The following is a 19,832-nucleotide window of genomic DNA, read 5'->3' on the forward strand; positions in this document are numbered from 1 at the left end:
AAGTTTCATAATATCGAATTGGCACAGGGACTAGGCTGAAAAAGCTTACAAAGAACAGACACACGTTTTAGCTACCAGAGTAATTTTTATATGTGGTCGGGCATAGCTGCAGGGGGAATTGAGAACTGCAGGTGTATATCAGGCAGAGGAGAGAGATGAGTTAAAGATGACCGCTAGTGGAGAGAGGTCAATTGAAAAGAAGTAAAGAAGGCAGAACTGTAGGTAATTTAAACTTAAATTCTACAGTGACTAATGACTTAAATAAAGAAAAGCTCTCTCAACTACCTTTTTTCTTTTCCATTCAATATATAGAAAATCCCAAGGGGAAAAAAAACTTCACTGAAATTAGTATTAGTTATCAAAGTAATAATTCCAAGACATTAAAACATTTACATCTTCCCTAATTAAAGAGAACAGGATGTTATTTGTAAGAGCAGCTTATTCTAAAGTGTTATATAGGGTTTTTCCCTACAGGGAAATAGCCTGTAATAGGTACTCCAGAGCAGCTACTCCACAGCTGATGCTCAAGTTTGTGCTCTTCTCCCACAGTCAGTACCTTTTTAGTCAGTATTAGTACTGGCTTAAGCTAAACTGAAAATAAAACTCCAAATACAGGAGCATCTATACAAGATGCTAGTCCAGAACAGCTGTTTAAATTCAGGTTCCAGTTCCTCTCAGAGTATGCCCAGATAGCTTCATTTTAAAGTTTTACCTAAGAAACTGGATTCAAATATTCTTAAACAGATGAAATCAAAATAGAAAAGTTTAAATGGAAACATCTGCCTAAAAAGGTAAGCTAAGCAGTGTCAGGAAGAGGGTCAGCTTGTAGCCTTGTAACTTGTAGCTTACATTCCCACCTGTAGATGGGGAATTCTGACTTTTTCTTTAAGAAAAAACTTGGTCTCTGATTTGATCAATACTCATAGCAACAATTTAAGTAGCATCTGGGTGCAGCTAAAATCTTATAATGAAACACTTAAAATAGATGTAAAATGCTTATCAGTTAACACTGCAGACAACATAAAATAATGGCATTAGACAAGCATGCAGCAGCTACAGTTTGTAAGATTAGAGTTTTCTAGTGGTACTCTGACACTTATTCTCAGTGTTAGCAGCTCCAAAGCTATTCCACCATAAAGACCCAACTCCTTTGCTACTTTTCTCAGATTGCCAGTTTTGATGTGAAAATAGTAAACATAGTAAAAAAGGTGCTTTTTTCATTAAATACCGAACTTTTGCTTTTAAGTTTAGATTGGCTGATCTTATGATTTCACCATATCTGTTCTTTCTATTTACCTGAATATGCATTTAAGTTGAACAGTTATTTCTCTAGCAAATCTGAAAAATCAAGAGAGTTCAGCACTTTACCTCCAATTTGCCATGTGCACAGCCTAACAGCAATAGGTTGGCTCTGTCCCTCTCACAGGAAATAGGAGACCAAGGCCATGCTCCATCACTACTAGTTGCTGACCACCAGCAAATGACCATATCTTGCTTACAGTTTATTGCCAGGTGACGTTTCATCCTTCTACCTTCTGGTCCAAGTATATCAACATAAGAAATCTGATGGAAGAAAAATGCAGGAGATATTTGAGGTGTTAAAATAGCAAAGTAGAAGCAATAGGGAGCATTTACTTTGGATGTGTGAAAGAGAATATATATATATATACACACACAGAGAACTGCGTACATATATCTTCATATAGGCTGTCTGTAAATGTAAAAAATATCTCCTCAGACAGAAAAAGACGTGCTCACACCTTTATCTATGGGGAGGGGATTGGGAAGGAAAGGAATGTGAGTTAAGAAGGAATTTACTGCAATGACTCCAATCAATACCAAAATGTACAGTCATGGTTGCTTGACAGCATCGACCTACACATAGGATTTAAGCTTAGCCATATTAAATGACAAGTTCTGCAAAGCTGACCAGGGAGCTAAGGCTAGTGTTTAAAACATAATCAAATATTAAATATATTCTACAGTGTTTGAGAAAGTATATATCTTTCTTGTTCCTCCCTAAATTAAGGAATCCAGATACAAACGTCTGCTTTGCAAGAGAATATATACTTTTATGCATAATGTGGATGAGCTACAGCATCATGCGTAAAGTTTATGCAGCTCTTGAGAATTGTGCCTCTTTCTCAGAAAGGATTTGTGGAATTTATTATTCAAACTCTGTTATTTTGGAGCATGGTTATTTGAAAACATGAGCAGTGCACCATCTGTGTGACACATGCCAAGGAAATATAGATTGCACCGCATTTCTGCTTAAGGAATTAATGGAAGGTTGATAGCTAGGGGAAAAAAAAAACTATCTTGCCATTGCTGGTCAGCAATAATCGAACCACTTTCTGGGGATTAAGCGCATGGCTAAGCCTACTGGACCAGACACTAGCAAAGGGCAGGGGGTCTTCTTATCAGAGAAATGCTTCTGGAGCCAGTCTCACTACATGACAGATTGCTTTCATATTCCTGTCTGCAAGGCAACAAAGGATGGCAGTAATGCGATAATGCCAGAGTGCAATGGGTGTTAAGAACCCGTTGCATTTATGTATTGTATTTAGTAAATAATCAGGCTCATCCAAATTGTGATCTCACCACTCAACCAAGGCCATTAAAATCAAGGTTAATGCTTTAATAATCCTTTGCTGTTTTTTATATGGTCAAAAAGAACCCTTTTCTATTTGCATGGTCATAATATTATTGACCTCTTCATCCCCTGAATACACATCAAAAGGAACTGAAATCAAAGTAATTACCAATGTTGTTCTCTCATGGTAAACATTTAACTCCTTGTACTGTCTCTTCCTTCAGTAAATTGAAATGGATTAAAAAAACCACAGATGGGAAAAACTTGCAAAAGGTCAATATTTTCAGAATACCCTGTTTTACTTGTCAAAATACTTAGAAGTATAACGATAAAACATACAAGAAGTTAACAGGTACTTGTTACTTGAATTAAAGATATATATAAACAGTCAATTTGGTGACAACACATTTATTACGATGGAAAAACACAAGTAGTTTCACAGATATTAATTAGTCCTGTTTTGCAGTATTAACTGTTCACAACAATTTCACCTGTAATAACAGCCACAAATCTTTTGTAAACCTTTATGTCTTGCATTAGACATGGCACTCTCAGACATTAATGTTGCTAAAAGAAGACAAATGATAATAGTTCTTATGTTTTGCTGGTCTTCAAGACCGTAGCAATTCCTACAGTAAGTCTTCCTGTATTTTTATAAAGTGTAAACAAAAGCCAAGGTGCTACTGTTTAGAAAGGAAGGGGATAGAGAACGTCATTCTCCCATTTAGGTATATATTGTGTAAAACCCACAACTTTTGGATAAATACCCAACTGTGAGGAGGAAAGCCTGGCTGACTTGCTATTATTATTAATAGCACTCTGGTAGTCCAGTACTGCATAGTGTTCCCTGCCAACTTTGCCCACCATGAGGCTGGACACTGAACAATATGAAGTTGCCTCTGTCCAAGTAAAGTACCAAAAAAATTATGATGTTAATATGACAGAAATTTAATTATATCATTACATATGATCATAAGCAAGCATTCTCCTCATTGCAGAAATGGGAATTTAAACCCAAATGCTGTATATATTTCTCAAGGCTACCAAAACTCGGAGGCAGAAATGAAGGCTACACTTAAATTTCCTGAAGCTTAGCTCCAGATTTTAATCCCGTGGTAGTTCTATACCACTGCAAGCTACCTTTTAATTAAATTTCTCTTGAAAAAAATATCAACACTAAGGAACTGGTTTTTTTCTAAAGCCTGTATTGTTGCAAGTTTGCACATTCTCAATTGAGGACCATCTTTTGTTTCTTTTGTACTACTGATAGTGACACTAGTGTTGACTGTGTCTGTCATCTTTTAGCTTTCCTAAGTTTGACCAAAATCAGCCATGAAGAACTCTAATTCAATGCAGAGAGCTGACATAATATTATTGCAGTAGTGAATAATACCTTCTGCTGGCTCACACCGGTGCAATTTTGAAGATAATAAAAATTATATTTAGCTGCCTAACTAGCAAGCCTCACACAAAAGAACATTCAATTAAAAAATGCAAATGCCTTTTTTTGGCTGGCAAAGAAATAATCCATAGTGATTCCCACTGATTTCAAGAGAAAGCAAAGTTAACATTGAACATGGAGGCGTTTCGAGAAGCTCAGCTGTGTCAGCAAAGAACTGAACACAACAACCCTATTAAGGAGTGCAGCAGATATTTCTGGTTTCCTAGGGCAGAAAGGCTTTTCTATGGATTAGGCTTTTCTTCTTTCCCAAGAAAAAAATGCCATAACCATTAGATCCAAAATGTGCCCAATGATACTCAGAATGCAAACTTACTTTCTAAACATAAATTAAGTAAGGAGCTATGGCCTCACAATTAAATGATGAAGGCAGTCTTCAGCTCACCACAGCTTCTTCGTTAAAGTTCAGCTCTATTAAAAAAAAGCCAAACCACACCACACACCAGACTTGCTTCTAAAGCAGAACCTTAACAAACGCCATCGGCCAGGCACAAGTGCACATCATTTTAAAGTAAACTACGTATCAGCTCAGTTCCTGGTGAACAGTGAACTGTCTCAAATCCACGTTATAGAGGTTGGATCAATCTCGCAAACACAAGTCATTGCTGAAAAGAGGCCCTGAACTGAAACAGCCTGGAAAATGTATTAGATATTCACCCTAGCAGAAAGTATTTCTACCAAGCAAGTTAAAACGTATTATGGCAAAACTTAAATTAAACACATCCTTAAAAAGCTTGCCTTGCAGATGCAAACTCTCTTATGTGAAGAAGCAAATTACAGAGGGGTTGTCAAGGGGAAAATATTTGCTAGCACAGGACTGTTTTCCTTAACATTTATCCTGTCTGAAATAAATACAAACTCACAATTTTGCTCACTATATCTTACTACCTTTCTTGGCCAAAGGCTTGCCTCTCTTTCACTCTTGCAGTGAACTAGACGCAGCCCCTTTCCTACTCTGCCTGTTCAAAGTTAATTGCCTTTGGTTGATTATTGTTTGATACTGTGGTAGTGCCAAGCACTTTCACCTAAGGCCAGCCACTGCCCTGACGGCAAAGAGCTTATGGTTGAAATAAGTTATGTCTACACTGCCCAATCCATCCAAGACACAGCGTAATTCAGCTTGAGATGAGCTGGTTCCTACTGACATCCCAACTGGCTAGTTTAAAGCCAGCTCAGCTCTCTCTAGACTGCCTTTCAGCTACTGCCGTCACTCATATGTACACGAGACACACTCATATATAAAGGGCTGGAGAAAAGGAGTATTTTAATCTTCACTGTGTACGTACTGAACTGAGATACAGAGGCACCGAGTCACTTGCCTAAGGTCACATACATAGTTTGTCAGTGGTGAGAAACCCAGCTTTTATATCTTGGGTCCTAGCTCAGTGGCTTAATTGCAAAACCAACCGTCCCAACAATACAATTACTGTAATTACTACAGGGAAAGTTAAGATTTCTGCGAAGAATTACAACAGTCTTGTGCCTCGGACAGATGACTGAGTTCACGTGTATCAGCTGAGCCATAGTAATTGACCATGTGTGCGTTTTTAGCCCACAGCAGACAAGAGGTAAAACACATTACCTTAAATCTTTTACACTGAGGTTTACCATTACAGATTTTGCTTCATGCTTGTTAGATGCTGAGAATGTGCAAAGGGTCAGTTACTGCTGCTCAACAGACACAAGGTAATCTGTTAAGCAGGGGTAACTCAACTGTGTGTCTGAGCCCTGAACCTAAATACAGTAGAAAATTGGATCCCTCTTGGCACAGTATTCTAACTCATTAACTCAGAATGCCATGTAATTTTTTTTGATTTTTCAATAACTGCCAGTTTTAGAATTTGAGCTGTTCTGGTCAGTTATATAAAGGTTTGCAATTTATACTGCTATATACTATCAATGAGTACCTGTGATTCATAACGTAAAGTTACTACGGTATTTACAGTCACCACTGACAGCTATACCTTGAAGTCCAAACAAGAGAGTTTTTCCAGTCTTTTGTTTACATTGGGAGAATCTATCTTCTTTGTAAACTGAATAAAGCAGAGTTGGTTATGGTTCTCAAACGACAAGATGATGAAATTGTCTGCAAGAACAGCTGAAAAACAAATAAGAATTGTCACCACCGTAATACCTGTTTCTAGTAACAAAACAAATTACTGAACCCTCCTCCGAGACATTGGAAGAAGCAATTTTTTCAAGACAGTGTCTTAAATATTACACTGAAGCCTCTGTAATCTCCTAAAAAACATCAGTGCGTCATCCTGCCAGGACCTTCTTGGAAATGAGAAATAAAGCCTAGGGAGTACTCCGATGACATAAACCTGAATAAATTATCTCATATCAAGTTACCCCTACATTCAAATATATGTTTTATGCCCTTCCACATTAATTTTCATATCAGTTCAGCATTCATTTTTTTCTTATGGTAGCATCCACCAGTATTTCAGAAATGCACCTAATACAGCACAGCCTGCGTTAAGGATGATAAATGCAAATTAGTACTGGAGGTGTATTTGGTATTTTGATACTGTAAGGTTCTGGGTGCTGCTGCAGACATCAAGGAGGCTGTTACATACAGGATTATGCTTTAGAGGGGTTATGGATTTGTTGAAAGCTTCACATGGGGGTACCCAAACAATAAAGTAACCAAGATGGAACCAAGAACTACCTTGGAGTCTGGAAAAGTGCAGCGGAATCCCTGCTGTTATCATAAAGGGGTGCTAGACCAAAATAGTTCAATATAAAAGTTATTAACTGATATGACAATAAAAAATAATTACACAAGAGTATCTAGAATTCTTCCCAAGTGCTACCCAGTTATTCAAGCGGTGGCCACATTTAAAGAGACGTCTGACAATGAAGTGAGTCACCAGGGTTACTAGTACCAGATCACTGAAGAATTGTTAATGAGAATCGGGTTTAAATTAAAGCTAGCAAGCTGTTTTCAGAAAGTAAACTCAGAACACTCTGCTAAAAGGGACTGAGGGTAAAAAAACCAATGCAGAACCACCCTTGAAAAACAAAGAAAATGCATTTATGACTATTATCCTAGATTCTTAAATGTATTTTACATACTCTTAAGTAGACTGACAGTTTAAGTCTTACATATAAACATTGAAAACTGGCTACTCAGCTTTGCTTTGCTTTAGTCTGATTTATAACCAGTTGCATTTTCCAATAGTCATGTACTAGCACAGCTCTGAAGTACCTGGTATGCAAATACTAAAGAGTAAAGTTTAAAGCCAAATAATTGCCTTTGAAATGTAACAATAACACTAGCTTTTGAAAGAAAAAAAAAAAAAAGAAATGGTGATAAAGTAGCTGACATGGTGAGTTTGAAACTATAACTGAGATCCTAAACACAGACGAACAGTCAAAGCCACTGAGTATGTACCCTCAATATGTGCACAGTTAAAATATTTTGATATCCTCACAGAATTCACATTACAGATGACCTGCAGCACACCTCAGATGCTTCTGAAATTTGTTTTGGCTGAAGGGAAGAAAGCAGGGTTCAAAGATCCCTGGGCAGGCGTGACTGTGACTAGTGGTGCCTTGATTTTCAGTACCCGTGGCTGTCCCGGGTAGGAGTGGAGATGCAATCAGCATGAAGGCAGCTGTGGGCACAGCTGGGCCAGTACAGAGAGAGGACCATGTGCTGCAGAGCCAGGTTACCCCCAAAAGGCAAGCAGTCTCGTTCATGTTCTACGTACTAGTACCGCAAGACCTCAGTGCCACAAAATAATTTACAAAATGAGAAATACTGTTTTCCTTCAGGAAAGGATTTTTTCCCATAATTGCTAATTAAATTAGCTTTTAAATTTTGCCTATAAATAATAAAAATCAGTAGTAGAGACAGGAGGATTATAAATGCAATCTTAATTCTGTATTTTGTACACACAATCTGACCTTTACTCCAAGTGTTACGAGGACATGCTACTCTGAGAATTACAACATATCCTAAGTAATTTTGGCAGACTGTAATCCTTACCCATTTCTACATATACATGATTTTTAACCATAAGAACTATTATTTTTACATAGAATTTTTGCATTATCAAATTTATTTTGGCCAACTTCATGATCACAACCCTAATTCCAACCCAGATTTGGAAAGACATGCAATTATGTTGGATTAAAGTTAATTTATTCTACGACAACATTATGTTGTGGTTGTCACGTAAGGACAGTTCAGTACAAAAGTTTGCATTCTGAACACTATTTGCACAGGTAACAAAAATATTTTCTTTTGTTGATCATGAAAATAAAAACCATATTGCAATGACAGGTGTTGGGGTTTGCTTTTACTGAACAGAAGCAGTCCTGTTTCACCTTCAGACACGGGTATTGTCAAACATGGAGGTTTAAGAAATTCTTGAGAGTAAGGAAAAACTATTACGTAACATTATTTATAGCAGTTTGAATGGCATAACTGTAGGAAAACATATTTGTTGCTTTATTATTCCTTTAGTTGTAAGCTTTTTTAGTAAGTGGTATTTTTTTTAAAAAAATTTGTATTCCTACCACATATTAAGCCAATGTCAGGCAAGAGATGTACAATTTACTTATACATTTAATATTTATTAGTTTTTTTTAAAAAAGACAGAGTTTTCTAAATAAGTTCTACAAACAACTTCAATCTGGTTATAAACTTAGCTTTCAGGCTTTCCTATTTTCTGTCACCTGGAAGTATGAAATCCTCTTTCTGGAAATGGCAGGAAAAGTTGAGATGGAACTAGTATTCCAGTAATTTAGGTGAAGGGCTAAAACAAAGGAGTCAAGACATTAAATGTGTTCTGTGCTGTGTCACTAGTTGGTAAAAAATGAAGTTACATTTTTAGAACAACAACTCTACTAACATAGTTACATTAATGTTAATTTTCAAGACTAAACTAAAACATACTGATAAGAAAAGGTCAGAGAGACACATTTTTGCAGGTTTCTTAAATAACCAGGCCAATATTCAACAGATGACTGGGTATGGAAGGAAATCAATTGCTAAAGACCAAAGCTAAATCTAGTATATCTTATTAAAAGGATGTAATTTGGGTGTACTTTTTAAGAGTTTGGAAGATAATGCACATGTAATTTGGCTCACACGAAAATTCCATATTCTTGATCATGCAGATGCCAAGATACCTGGCTGAGTTCTCAGTGGAGGTCTATAGAGACACAGTGGAAAAACTATAGTCATTTTCTAAAGCTGTTGAAAACAGGTACACTTTCAGAAGTTTTCTCTGCCTTAAACTAAAACTTTGTTTTGAACAGTGACTATTTAGTAACAATAGTGAGATTCTGGAAATCTAGAAACTAAATCAGAACACCTCCACATAACTAATGTTATCCAGCCTTTATTAATAAGTTAATATTTTAATAATAATTTTCCCACATAATTTATCAGTTGGCTAATGTTTGGTTCTGTCCCATTCTCCAACCTATGAAGTAAAAATGACAAGTTCAAATGGCATGTTGACAGTGATTAAAATGTGTAAGAAACCGAATTTTAGAAACCCATTCAGTATTTGACAAGCCTGAAAACTTTGATGTTAAATATTATTCTTAAAGTGTTCTTAGTCCTGAGGGTTGTAACTATGGCATTACATGCAATTACTTGTTGTGTTTGCAAGTCCCCAATGGCAATAATTAGTCTACCTGTTGACATACTGTTTCTCTGCTCTATTGTTAATGTAGGCAATTGATTTGCACGTGGGTGTAATTACCATCACTGATGGTGTCGGAGATGAGCTTCCCCACCAGGGTCCTGTCAATCACCACCTTCTCCAGCTGTGGCCCAGAAAGGCTTAGGGACACCAATACACCTGAGTGAAAGAGGAGCTAAATCCAAAGAGCGAGAAAACAAGACATCAAGAATCATTAATAAAGTGAAACGTTTCAAGGTACGTATTAGCAGCTGTCCATTACATAGTAATCTAATTTTCAAAATTACAGAAAAGACTTATTATCGTTGATGCAAAGATGTCTTATAATGACTTTGAAAGCTTTTTCGATGAAAGAGAGACGTAATCCAACACTGAATTGTACGGGCACAAGAATTACAATTGCTGAACACTTGAAGAACATGCGTGCTAAGTTCTCAAATGTTGCATGAAACGTACTGAAATATTTCATTAAAAATGGAGATCATAATTCTGTCCTGAATGAGTAAAGGAATGATGCTGATCACCATCATCCATGGACCTGATTTTTTCTGTATAAAATAACTGCATAGCCTGCATTATATCAAAAAAAATATAAAGTTGGGCTTCACGTAAGTTTATATTATGATCATCACTGATTAAAACCAGCACCTTTTTGCTAACCTTGTTATTTCTGATCATTCATATATTGTTTAACTTAATAGCGCCCTACTACAGTCATAACTGTGGGCTCCTAATAAATCCATATACTCCTTGGCATAAGGTTATAGATGTCTCTCTTAGAAAGAAGGAATTTAAACCATTGGGCAGAATATTCAGAGGCTTATTTCAGAGTTAACTGAATATTTCTGCCTAATTAATCTCAATTAAATGATACATATAATCTTGAAGACTAAATCATAGTACTTATCAGCTCCTTCCGATGCTGTAACTTGTATGCGAGAATGCTCAGTGACGGGAGTTATGAAAACCAGTTCTTTTTGCATAATTAAACCATTAAACTTAGTAATTTTCTGAATGCAACTACTACGGCAAATAAATTCGGAAAATAAAGCCCATGAAGTTCCCTGCTCTGTTGTGATTGACCTCACTTTGTGAAGTTACTCCAGTAGCAGAAGTAAACGAAAAGCTTTATTAGAGCGATTACTTTTTTCTTAGCAACATGGTAAAAGATAGTTTGGGGTTTATAAAAAAAAAAAAATTATGACCATACTAATTAACTTATTGCCAAACTTGGGTTCTACAGAAACCCTGATGTAAAAACAGTGAAAAAAATCACTACTACGATTTTGATCTTCTCATGCAGCACTGAAAACAGAAATGTATTTCCATTCATCTTCCAGTGCCACCTCTGGTCCTGCAAGCTGCTGGACTAGGTGACCTCAGCATGTAAGTTAAAGAAGTTTCCAGCCAGCTCTCATTGCTGCTGCATGGCAGCAGTTCTGTAGGACCCACTCTGGCAGCTTGGCGTTCATCTCTCTCTCATCCATATACAAAAAAATACCATTAATTTTTCAGCAGAGGCTACACCAGCCTGAAAACTTGCTGAACAATCTTTTCTGCCAAAGGAATCCTCAGTGGAAAGACCATTGCAGGGAAGTACAGAGGGCTCACCAAAGGCCAGAAAGCTGGGACTCCAGCTCTTACTTCTACCTAACAGCAGATCTGTAAAGAAATCTCTGTGCTTTTAAAAAACTTACTATGGGAGAAATACTTGCTTTTGTAGCAGAATTTGGCAGAAAAATCCCTGTTTGTTTTATGCTAGAGCAAGACAAGCATGGTTGCATTATACTTTTTAGAACAACACACTGGTATATAAACACCAGGCGAGCTTGCTTGCAGTGAGATCTACTGGATCGTATAATAAATAAAATATATTATCACCACAGGGATGTAGTGATCTAATTGAGCTTGCCTCTTGTGCAATGCCCTGCTCCCAATAATTTAGCCATGAAAAAAACTTGGTTCTACATATTTTGCTATATTACTACTGCTCTGTGCTCTCTGCAGCAAAGAAAAGGACAAGCATATTTAAATAAATTATTTTCTTGCCCTGACTAGTATCTTTAATCAGCATTAATCCAATCTATCTTCCTATCAATTCACAATAGTTTAAAAATAGATTCTAGTGATGTCTGAAATAGAAACAAAAAATACCTGTGATGTGAGATGAATTTTTTAAGAACGATCATTCCTACCCTGCCAAAGTCTAGTCATGCATTTGGTTGATAAATATATATAGTCAATGTTTCAATACTGCCTGTCACGACAGATGTCGTTTCAGGTTCTGTCCTAGTAAAAATACTAGACACAGCTACACTCATGCAGCTTTTATTGCAATCTTTCAAAACTTTAATTTATCCTTATGTTGAAGTTAGATTAGATAAAGTCACAATTTATTTCCAACTTTATATTGTTAAGTCCAGCACGATTTAACTACGGTTAGCTATAATTATCCAGAGAACAATTTTCAACTGAAAACGTGAGGGTTGAAACCCAGAAGCTGACAAACTATGATGCAAGCAACAATCAAGGAAAATTTACATAAGTACCCTAGAAAGATCAGTTCTAAATTACTGAATGAATATCAGCCTGCCAGAGAAAACACCACAAATCCTTCAGTGTTTTGTGCCAACAAGAAAGCTGGTTCAGTCAGATAAATAAACTCTCCAGCTTGTGACTTCCACAACACCTTTGCTTGGGAGCTATGTTCTTCCCTCAGAAAATGTCACTGTACTGGTAGGTTGTCCCACACTTCCTCTTCTTGCAGGGAGAGAGAAAAGCAAGCTGGAGTTAACCTGGGAGAAAAACCTAAGTGAATTAGAAGTCTCTTTGTAGCCTCTACGTTTACCTGACAGAGTAAGGATATATACCACCCATCCAAGTAAAGAGGAGAGGCAAAACACAGGAAAAAATGTGTTTTGATTTGTAGGTGGTCAACGATCTTGGAATAACTGCATTACGGAATGAGGCCACATGGTTGTCATTCTGCTGACATCTAGTACATCCATCCACCATGCTGTACAGGGACACGCTTGCAAATTCTGGCTTCAGAGTAACAAATATGATTAGAGCTCTTTAACTCTTAAATGTTTCAGGTGTAAATTCACTTTATGCCTCTATGTTCATTTCCTGTGACCTAAGTCACACCTGTTACAGAAATAGAAATCTGTCACAATTGCTCCAGTGTATAATGACAACAAATTTATATAAATACAAAATATTGTGCAAATAGGTGTGCTTTGCTTTACATCTATAATAGTAGTCATTAAACCAATGCTATGTATTTTAAATATTGCACAGATCTCTATGCTACCAGTATGGCATGCCAGAATGACAGAAAGTAGGTAGTAGTATCATTTCCATGGCTTTTACTGTTTCTCTCATTGCGCTCCCTCCTCCTTTATTTTTACAGTAAAACTTTCTTTCCCATTATTCTCCACTGAAGTTTGAGATATTTGGCCAAAACTTAAAATTTTAATTTAACACATTTTTGCTGTAACTTAACTTTTTTGCTGTTACTTAACTAACTAAAGTAACTTTTGCTGTGCTACACAGGTTTAAGTCACTCCCTCTAGGAACTTTAGAGAATCAATTTAAAAAGTAAATCAGAGACCTTACACACTATGTGGCCATGTAAGGTCAGTATTTCTTCCTCCTGCCTTTAAAAATCTTTCGGATTAGAATGAGGGTGGGTTTTTTTAATAGTTCTTAAAAGTTTACCATGAAGTACAAGCAGGTATTTAAATAAAGCAGGGAAACGGCTGAGTCACCATCACTGGAAGTATTTAAAAGATGTGTCGATGCGGCGCTCAGGGACATGGTTCAGTGGTGGACTTGGCAGTGTGAGGCTAACAGTTGGACTCAATGATCTTAAGGGTCTTTTCCAATCTAAATGAGTCTATGCTTCTACAATTCTATATTGTCTTTCATCAAAAATATTCTAAAGATGTATGTGCTTGAACTGAAACTTCACAGTTTCAATTCCTTACTCACTGTGTAGTCTATGCAAAGACTGTTACATGATAATAAAGATTTAGATGTTGTTATATGTAAGCTTGCGTAGTTAAACTCATATTTTGGTGGATGGGAGAAGTCCAATCACAAGCACGCATGACTATAAAGGAAACGGGGAAGATTGCAAACTTGGCTTGAACACGGATACACAGTGATCCAGCTCCACAAAGTAGTGCTCAAGGGAACTGCCCATCATTGCTAAGGAATAAAAGCAAACATTAGAGGCATTATCTACACAAGGCACAAAGTCATTCCATCTAACAGATATCAAATTAGCAAAAGAAACTCTCAGTAATGAAACACATCACAAATTTTTCAGACTAAAGTACTGCAGTGTGAAAAATAGAAATCAGAAGAGTCATCTCCACAGCTTTAACAGTCTTGAGCTGTTCCTAAACAAAACACGAAAGCATGACTTCACACCTATTGGAAGAATAGGCGTAGCCTTTGTACTTGAATGTGGACCGAGTGAAATGTTTGGGCACCTGGTCAGTCTACATGCTGGGAAGGAAGGGCCACTTTATTTCTCTGTTACTAAGGAGCTGAACGTGAAGACTTTGATAGAAGGAATTATGTACTGAGTGCCAAAAATGATTCTCCAATGAGCAGGAAAGACATAACAAAGAGCAGAGGATACCCAGGGGAAGACTTGGCCCTTCCCTTCCCCAATAGCAAAGTGCTCCCATATGTATTTGAGTTACTTTTTTGTTTAAGTTACTACTTAGGCAAAGGACTTAAGTACAGGCTCACAAGTTACGGACTTCAGTAGAACTTAAGCATGTACTTAAGTGGATTCCTTTATCCTCGGAAGCCTTGGCCCTTGACTCCTCATTCATGCAGCTTAGCTGCTTATCAGCCCTTCTACCTAAAAAGATACTTGCAGAGCAAAGCCAGGATTTGCTTCTATCTGATTAAAATTGGAAGAGAAGGAAAATATGCCTGTAAAAAATATCGCTGCAAACTGTTTTCCCTTCCAGAGCCCAACCGACAAAGGAATATGCAAAAGGAGAAGAGAATTGCAAAGCATTTCTTGTTCAAGCAGGTTCCCAGGGGTTTTCCCCACCTCTTCATTCCAGATTGCTTTCTTAGCCACCCTACTGTAATTACTCTGTTGCATGCCTTATTACAGATGAAGTTATTGTTGTTACATGTTACTGTTTCACAATAATCAATGCATTTGTACTTCTAGCTCCAAATCTCTAAAACCACACAACACATTAATGGTTGTGATCAAAAGCAACCAAAAGAATTTAATATGAGAGCAGGGTTCCTCTTAGTAACTGGTGATGGGTACTAGCTTCTCATGTATTTGAGCCAGAATGTCTTGATTTTGATATCAGATGTGCTACTGTATGTCACCACACATCTTGCTACATCAGTTTACTTATGGGCATTGCAGCTGATATAACATGCCATGTCAGCAAATATTGCTGTATATCTCCATTCAGAATCCAGTTCTAAATATGTCAATGATGGTAACACAAAAACCACTCATACACATATGTAAATTGCAACACAATCAAACTACATCAACTCCAAGTAATTTAGCAAAGAATATATAAATCTTTTTCATTAGCAGGTAACAGATATGATTCACAGCTTGTGCTTGGCTTTTATACAATAAAATAATTCAGCATTGGCATGTGTTTAATTCTACATAGTAATGCAAATGTAAAACTAGAAACAGTTGGAAATCAAATGTTTTGGCTAGATCTCATTAAGTTTTACTACCTTATATTGTAAAACCAAACCTGAACCAATGGCATCATTTCATGGGACTGATTTCATGATTCTGCGGTAAAACTTAAAAGCATTCCAAAGAATCAGAGAAGGACACCAAGAGGAAGGGAAGCAGCCAGAGCTGAGCTGAGTAAATGCAACAATACTGATAAAATTAATTCCTTAGGTTATTACTCCTCGGCAGGGGAAGCCAAGGAGTAAATTGTTTATTTAATTATAAACAGTACAGTGGCATCTTATTGTAAAGACTAGTCTTTTTTTCTGTCGCCCTTCTTTTATGGTCTGTTTATTTTCCTTTGACATCAACTAACTGAGGATTACAGGATTACTTCAGCAACTCATCACAGGTCATCAAAGCTGGGGTTCAGAAGTACCACACACAAACGGTGAGCATTCACATCCTACTGCAGTAAGGAGGAACAGAGCTGAAGAAAAGACCCCAGTCCTTCAGGGCTCAACTAAGCTCTTCTAAATAGGAGAGCAAACTCCTTGACAAAAATCCCTGTACAGTCTAGGTTATGTTTACATGAAATGGCACATCATCTGTTTCAGAAGCTCTAAGCAGTACTAGAATGTATACTTTGAAGAGCAAAAATAAAGGTCAGTGGATGCTTTTTGGTAATGGACAAGGAAGTAAATATGAAACTTCTAATGCACTGATTATATAAAAGAAGTAAGAGGAGAAATTTTGATGCATAAAATGAAACATCAAGACAGGTAGAAAGCTGGGCCAGTGTTACAGTAGTTCTAGGCAAACTCATACAGAAGAGCCAATTCTGAGAAATACATTCATACAATGGACAAGGTAATCCACATGCAAACTAACTAGATTTTTCATTGAGGCATACGCATGAAGTCTAATTGGTCATTTGCACAGAAACGGTTAACACGATAGCATACTTATTTTTAGCACATGCATGCTTACATTTATAGCCCCCAACTTTTGCTTGTGGGCTAGTTAGAAGGTGGAGGTGCTGGAGGAAGCAGTGAGGGATTAGGAATGGTGATGTTTAGGTTCCAGAAAGCACACTGGCAGCAGTCTTACGCTTGGTTTTTCACAAAATCTGAGGGAAATCATACTACTATTTTAAAATATAGTCTTGTTTTCATTGTATCACCTTTCAGATTTTTTTCCATTTGTTCTGCTGTGCTAAAGGTACAACAACCATTAAGTTTTTGGATAGCACATTGTTATTACAAAACAAAGGGAACTCTTCCTTGTTCAGCTGAAGATACAGCAGATTCAAACACATAGAACATTTATTGAAAAATGTGATGGCTCTTGAGTTAAATATTTTAATTTCTGTGAATTCATTTATTTGATATTGTATTGCTGCTAAAAACCAAAGAGCTAAAACCCCCACCCTATAATTAAACCATAAACTCAGATTTAGGCCAAATCACTGAAAATTAGGACAGTCAGGATAGTTCACCGCATGCTCTCCATGCTGTTTGTCTGACTTGTTGCTTCCATTACACTTGAAAGTTAATGCAAACATGGACTTTTCTTTTTCCACTAGCAGCTGCTCTGGTATCCATCCAAAATAGCATGTGAATACACTAGCGCTATGACATAGATTGCACCATTATGTGATAAGGACTTTCTGCTGAAACAGTTAATTAGTCTCCTATTAGAACTAAAAAAAATAAAGGTACATCTTTTCCAGAAGCTTCAGAACGATTGTATCAAAATAGGGAGAGTCCAGATAGCTCTGCAAAATGCTCCAAGACAGATGAGCAGCAGGAAAAAAAACAGCTTGACATAAAACTTGATAGAAGACAGCTTTTCTCTTCTAGGCTCTCCCAAATTATTCGTTTTTTCCTGTTTTATTTTCATTTGTTGGAGAGGTTATATTTTCAGGAAGACAGAAAGTAGAATAACACAATTGTTTTGGCAGAACATTCTAAACCCAGTTGGAGTCTTCAATTATCAGCCATTATTATATTAAAAGAAACATTTTGTTTTGTGATTGAGAAACTAAAAGCAGAATTTAAGGACAGAGAAATGACTATGATTCTTATCTATAATTTTAACTCTGACTATTTCATAAGCTTACTGTCACTTAAACTCTGGCTATACAAACCATCTAAAAATCCCTAAAAAAATACTCAATTTACCAAGCTACCCCTTTACATGAGTCAATCCAATATAGAGCCAGTCCCGATATACTAAGATAAAAACATCCATCACTTTTCTTTCCCATCTTGTACAAGAAATAGGTAAAATTGTATTTGTCTCCTTTTTGTTTATGTAAACCTGAAACTACTCAGAGGATGCTAAGTTAAAAAAAAAAAAAGTTTTATACTGAATGCAGATAGATGAGAGGGGAAGGAAAATGACCGAGGGAGAATGGACAGGGAGCGCAAATGAAGAGACAGCAAACTGGGAAGCAGATGAATACACTCATGGCTAATTGACTCAGTATTTCTTAACCAAATTCCATTCCTAATCAGAACAATACTAACTAAAAAATTAGTCACCTAAATTAGCATGCAATTAATATTTAAATCAGTTCTAGCAGATTAACATTCACAGATATATAATACATAATCTGTCCGCAAATTATATACATTTACTAGCGATAAGATCTGATAGGCAAGTGTAGCTTAGACAATAATATCTTTATTATTGATACAAAAAGACTATATGCTATTTGGTATGTCAGGTATTCAAACATTTTGCTATTCTTAAAGACATTTCTGGAATTTCAGCTGTATAATGTTCAAATAGTTAATATTCATCCTGCTGACACACATTTGGAACTACTTGAAATAGAAGAAAAAAAACTATGAATGTGAAAAAGCATAAAAGTTAAAATACGACATTTCTTTTTAGAAACAGTATTAGTAATATTTACAAGTATTCCCCATGCCAAAGCAGTTTCAAATATGATGCACACTTCCTCATGAACAATGAAGACTGCAGAAACTTAACAAAATACGTACGTTTTTCAGAATAAGTTCATCATTAAGGAGCTAAAGCGTGTGTCACGTTCAGATCTCCCACATACTCTACTGTTCTGTGTTAATGAGGGTGTGCAAAGCTGTTTGTTGATACACTATGTGGAACTTATAAAGATAGAGAACATAGCTACATGTGTGCCACATGTCACAATATCTTTTGTTCCATAACTTGATTAATGGTCTAGCTGGTTTAGAGTTATAGCTTCCCTCCTATTACACAAGCTCGAAGTAAAAAGATTTGTGACAGACATGTAGATAGTTTCAGATATAAAAATGTAATATAACATAGATTCCAGACCTGTCTATACATTCTAACTGCTCCCTTAGTGTGCTATTTTGAGGTACAGGATGCTTTCAGTTTCCCCAAATAATAATAATCTCACAGAATCAGGGCACTTTAATGTAATTTTTCTTGTTGATAAAAACCAGATTTTTGTTTCGTAGCATCTACTTCAGGCTAGAAATTTAAATAAACACAATCTAAGTCATAAGAGCCCATACATTAAAAAAACACACAATTATTTTCTGTGTTAGTTAACATTTTAACAGTAATGTATGAATCACTGAATAGCTTTTTGACTCCACTGACTGAACACTGTGAGAGCTTGTCAAAACATTTTACCTGACAGATATGTTTGTTCTTCCATCTGCCCAGCACACATTGACTGTTTTGCATTAAGTCCTAAAGGACAACAGAAAACAGAAAGTGGAGTTGGCAGTACACATTGTCACTACCAGTTAACATACTTCTGATTTTCAACTTTATAGATGAAGCATGCCACACAAAGATGCAGCTGTTTTAGAACAGCCCGCCACACAAAAGCACATTTATCATCACAGGCAGAGTTGGACCTTTATGAAAATTAAAGCTGTTGAAAGGGGTTTGAAAACCGGATTATATGTTCCTGTACTTGAAACTTTCTGAAACATACCTCTACCTCCTTGAGTGTATCTCGCAGTTTGTCTGGTCGCTTGTTTTTCAGTATCCAAGGGTAATCTCGAGCTGGCAAATAAAAGTTTAAAAAAAAAAAAAAAAAAAAAAAAAGAAGATAGCGAAATGTGTATATGTAGGTGACAGTATTACACATACATATAATTATATATAATAATAAAAAAAGTTATTCAAGTTGACCTTCCTTTTCTGTGGAAACACAAACCTAAGATTTCTAGGAGTTACCATAAACATACAACTTGCCTGTAATTGGAAGGAAATGGCCATGATTTCTATCACTTTCTGGTATCAAAGAATATCCTTTTGAAAGGCTCTGTCATAGGAACAGTTAGCATGTTATAGCCACACTGACCATGACTTCACCATGGCAATTGTGTACAAAGCTCTCAGGATGTAGTATCTCACCCAGCTGCTAAGCACTTGCTGTGAGAAAGCATCTCACATTCG

General features: G+C 36.5%; 1 protein-coding gene across 3 annotated transcripts in view; it reads right to left on the reverse strand.

Annotated features, from left to right (window-relative positions):
• The window catches only part of WDPCP (WD repeat containing planar cell polarity effector), a 103,968-nt gene that overhangs the window by 79,283 nt on the left and 4,853 nt on the right, over positions 1-19,832 (reverse strand). For all 3 annotated transcript variants that reach the window (XM_027779835.2, XM_055811029.1, XM_027779837.2), the window contains 5 exons: positions 19,366-19,436; positions 19,056-19,115; positions 9,776-9,890; positions 6,017-6,150; positions 1,369-1,563 (listed from right to left, as the gene is read on the reverse strand). In XM_027779835.2, coding sequence (XP_027635636.1) covers positions 1,369-1,563; positions 6,017-6,150; positions 9,776-9,890; positions 19,056-19,115; positions 19,366-19,436 — 575 coding nt within the window. The remainder of the gene's footprint in view (positions 1-1,368; positions 1,564-6,016; positions 6,151-9,775; positions 9,891-19,055; positions 19,116-19,365; positions 19,437-19,832) is intronic.

The sequence above is a fragment of the Falco peregrinus genome, chromosome 7 (assembly GCF_023634155.1).
Source record: "Falco peregrinus isolate bFalPer1 chromosome 7, bFalPer1.pri, whole genome shotgun sequence".
NCBI lineage: Eukaryota > Metazoa > Chordata > Aves > Falconiformes > Falconidae > Falco > Falco peregrinus.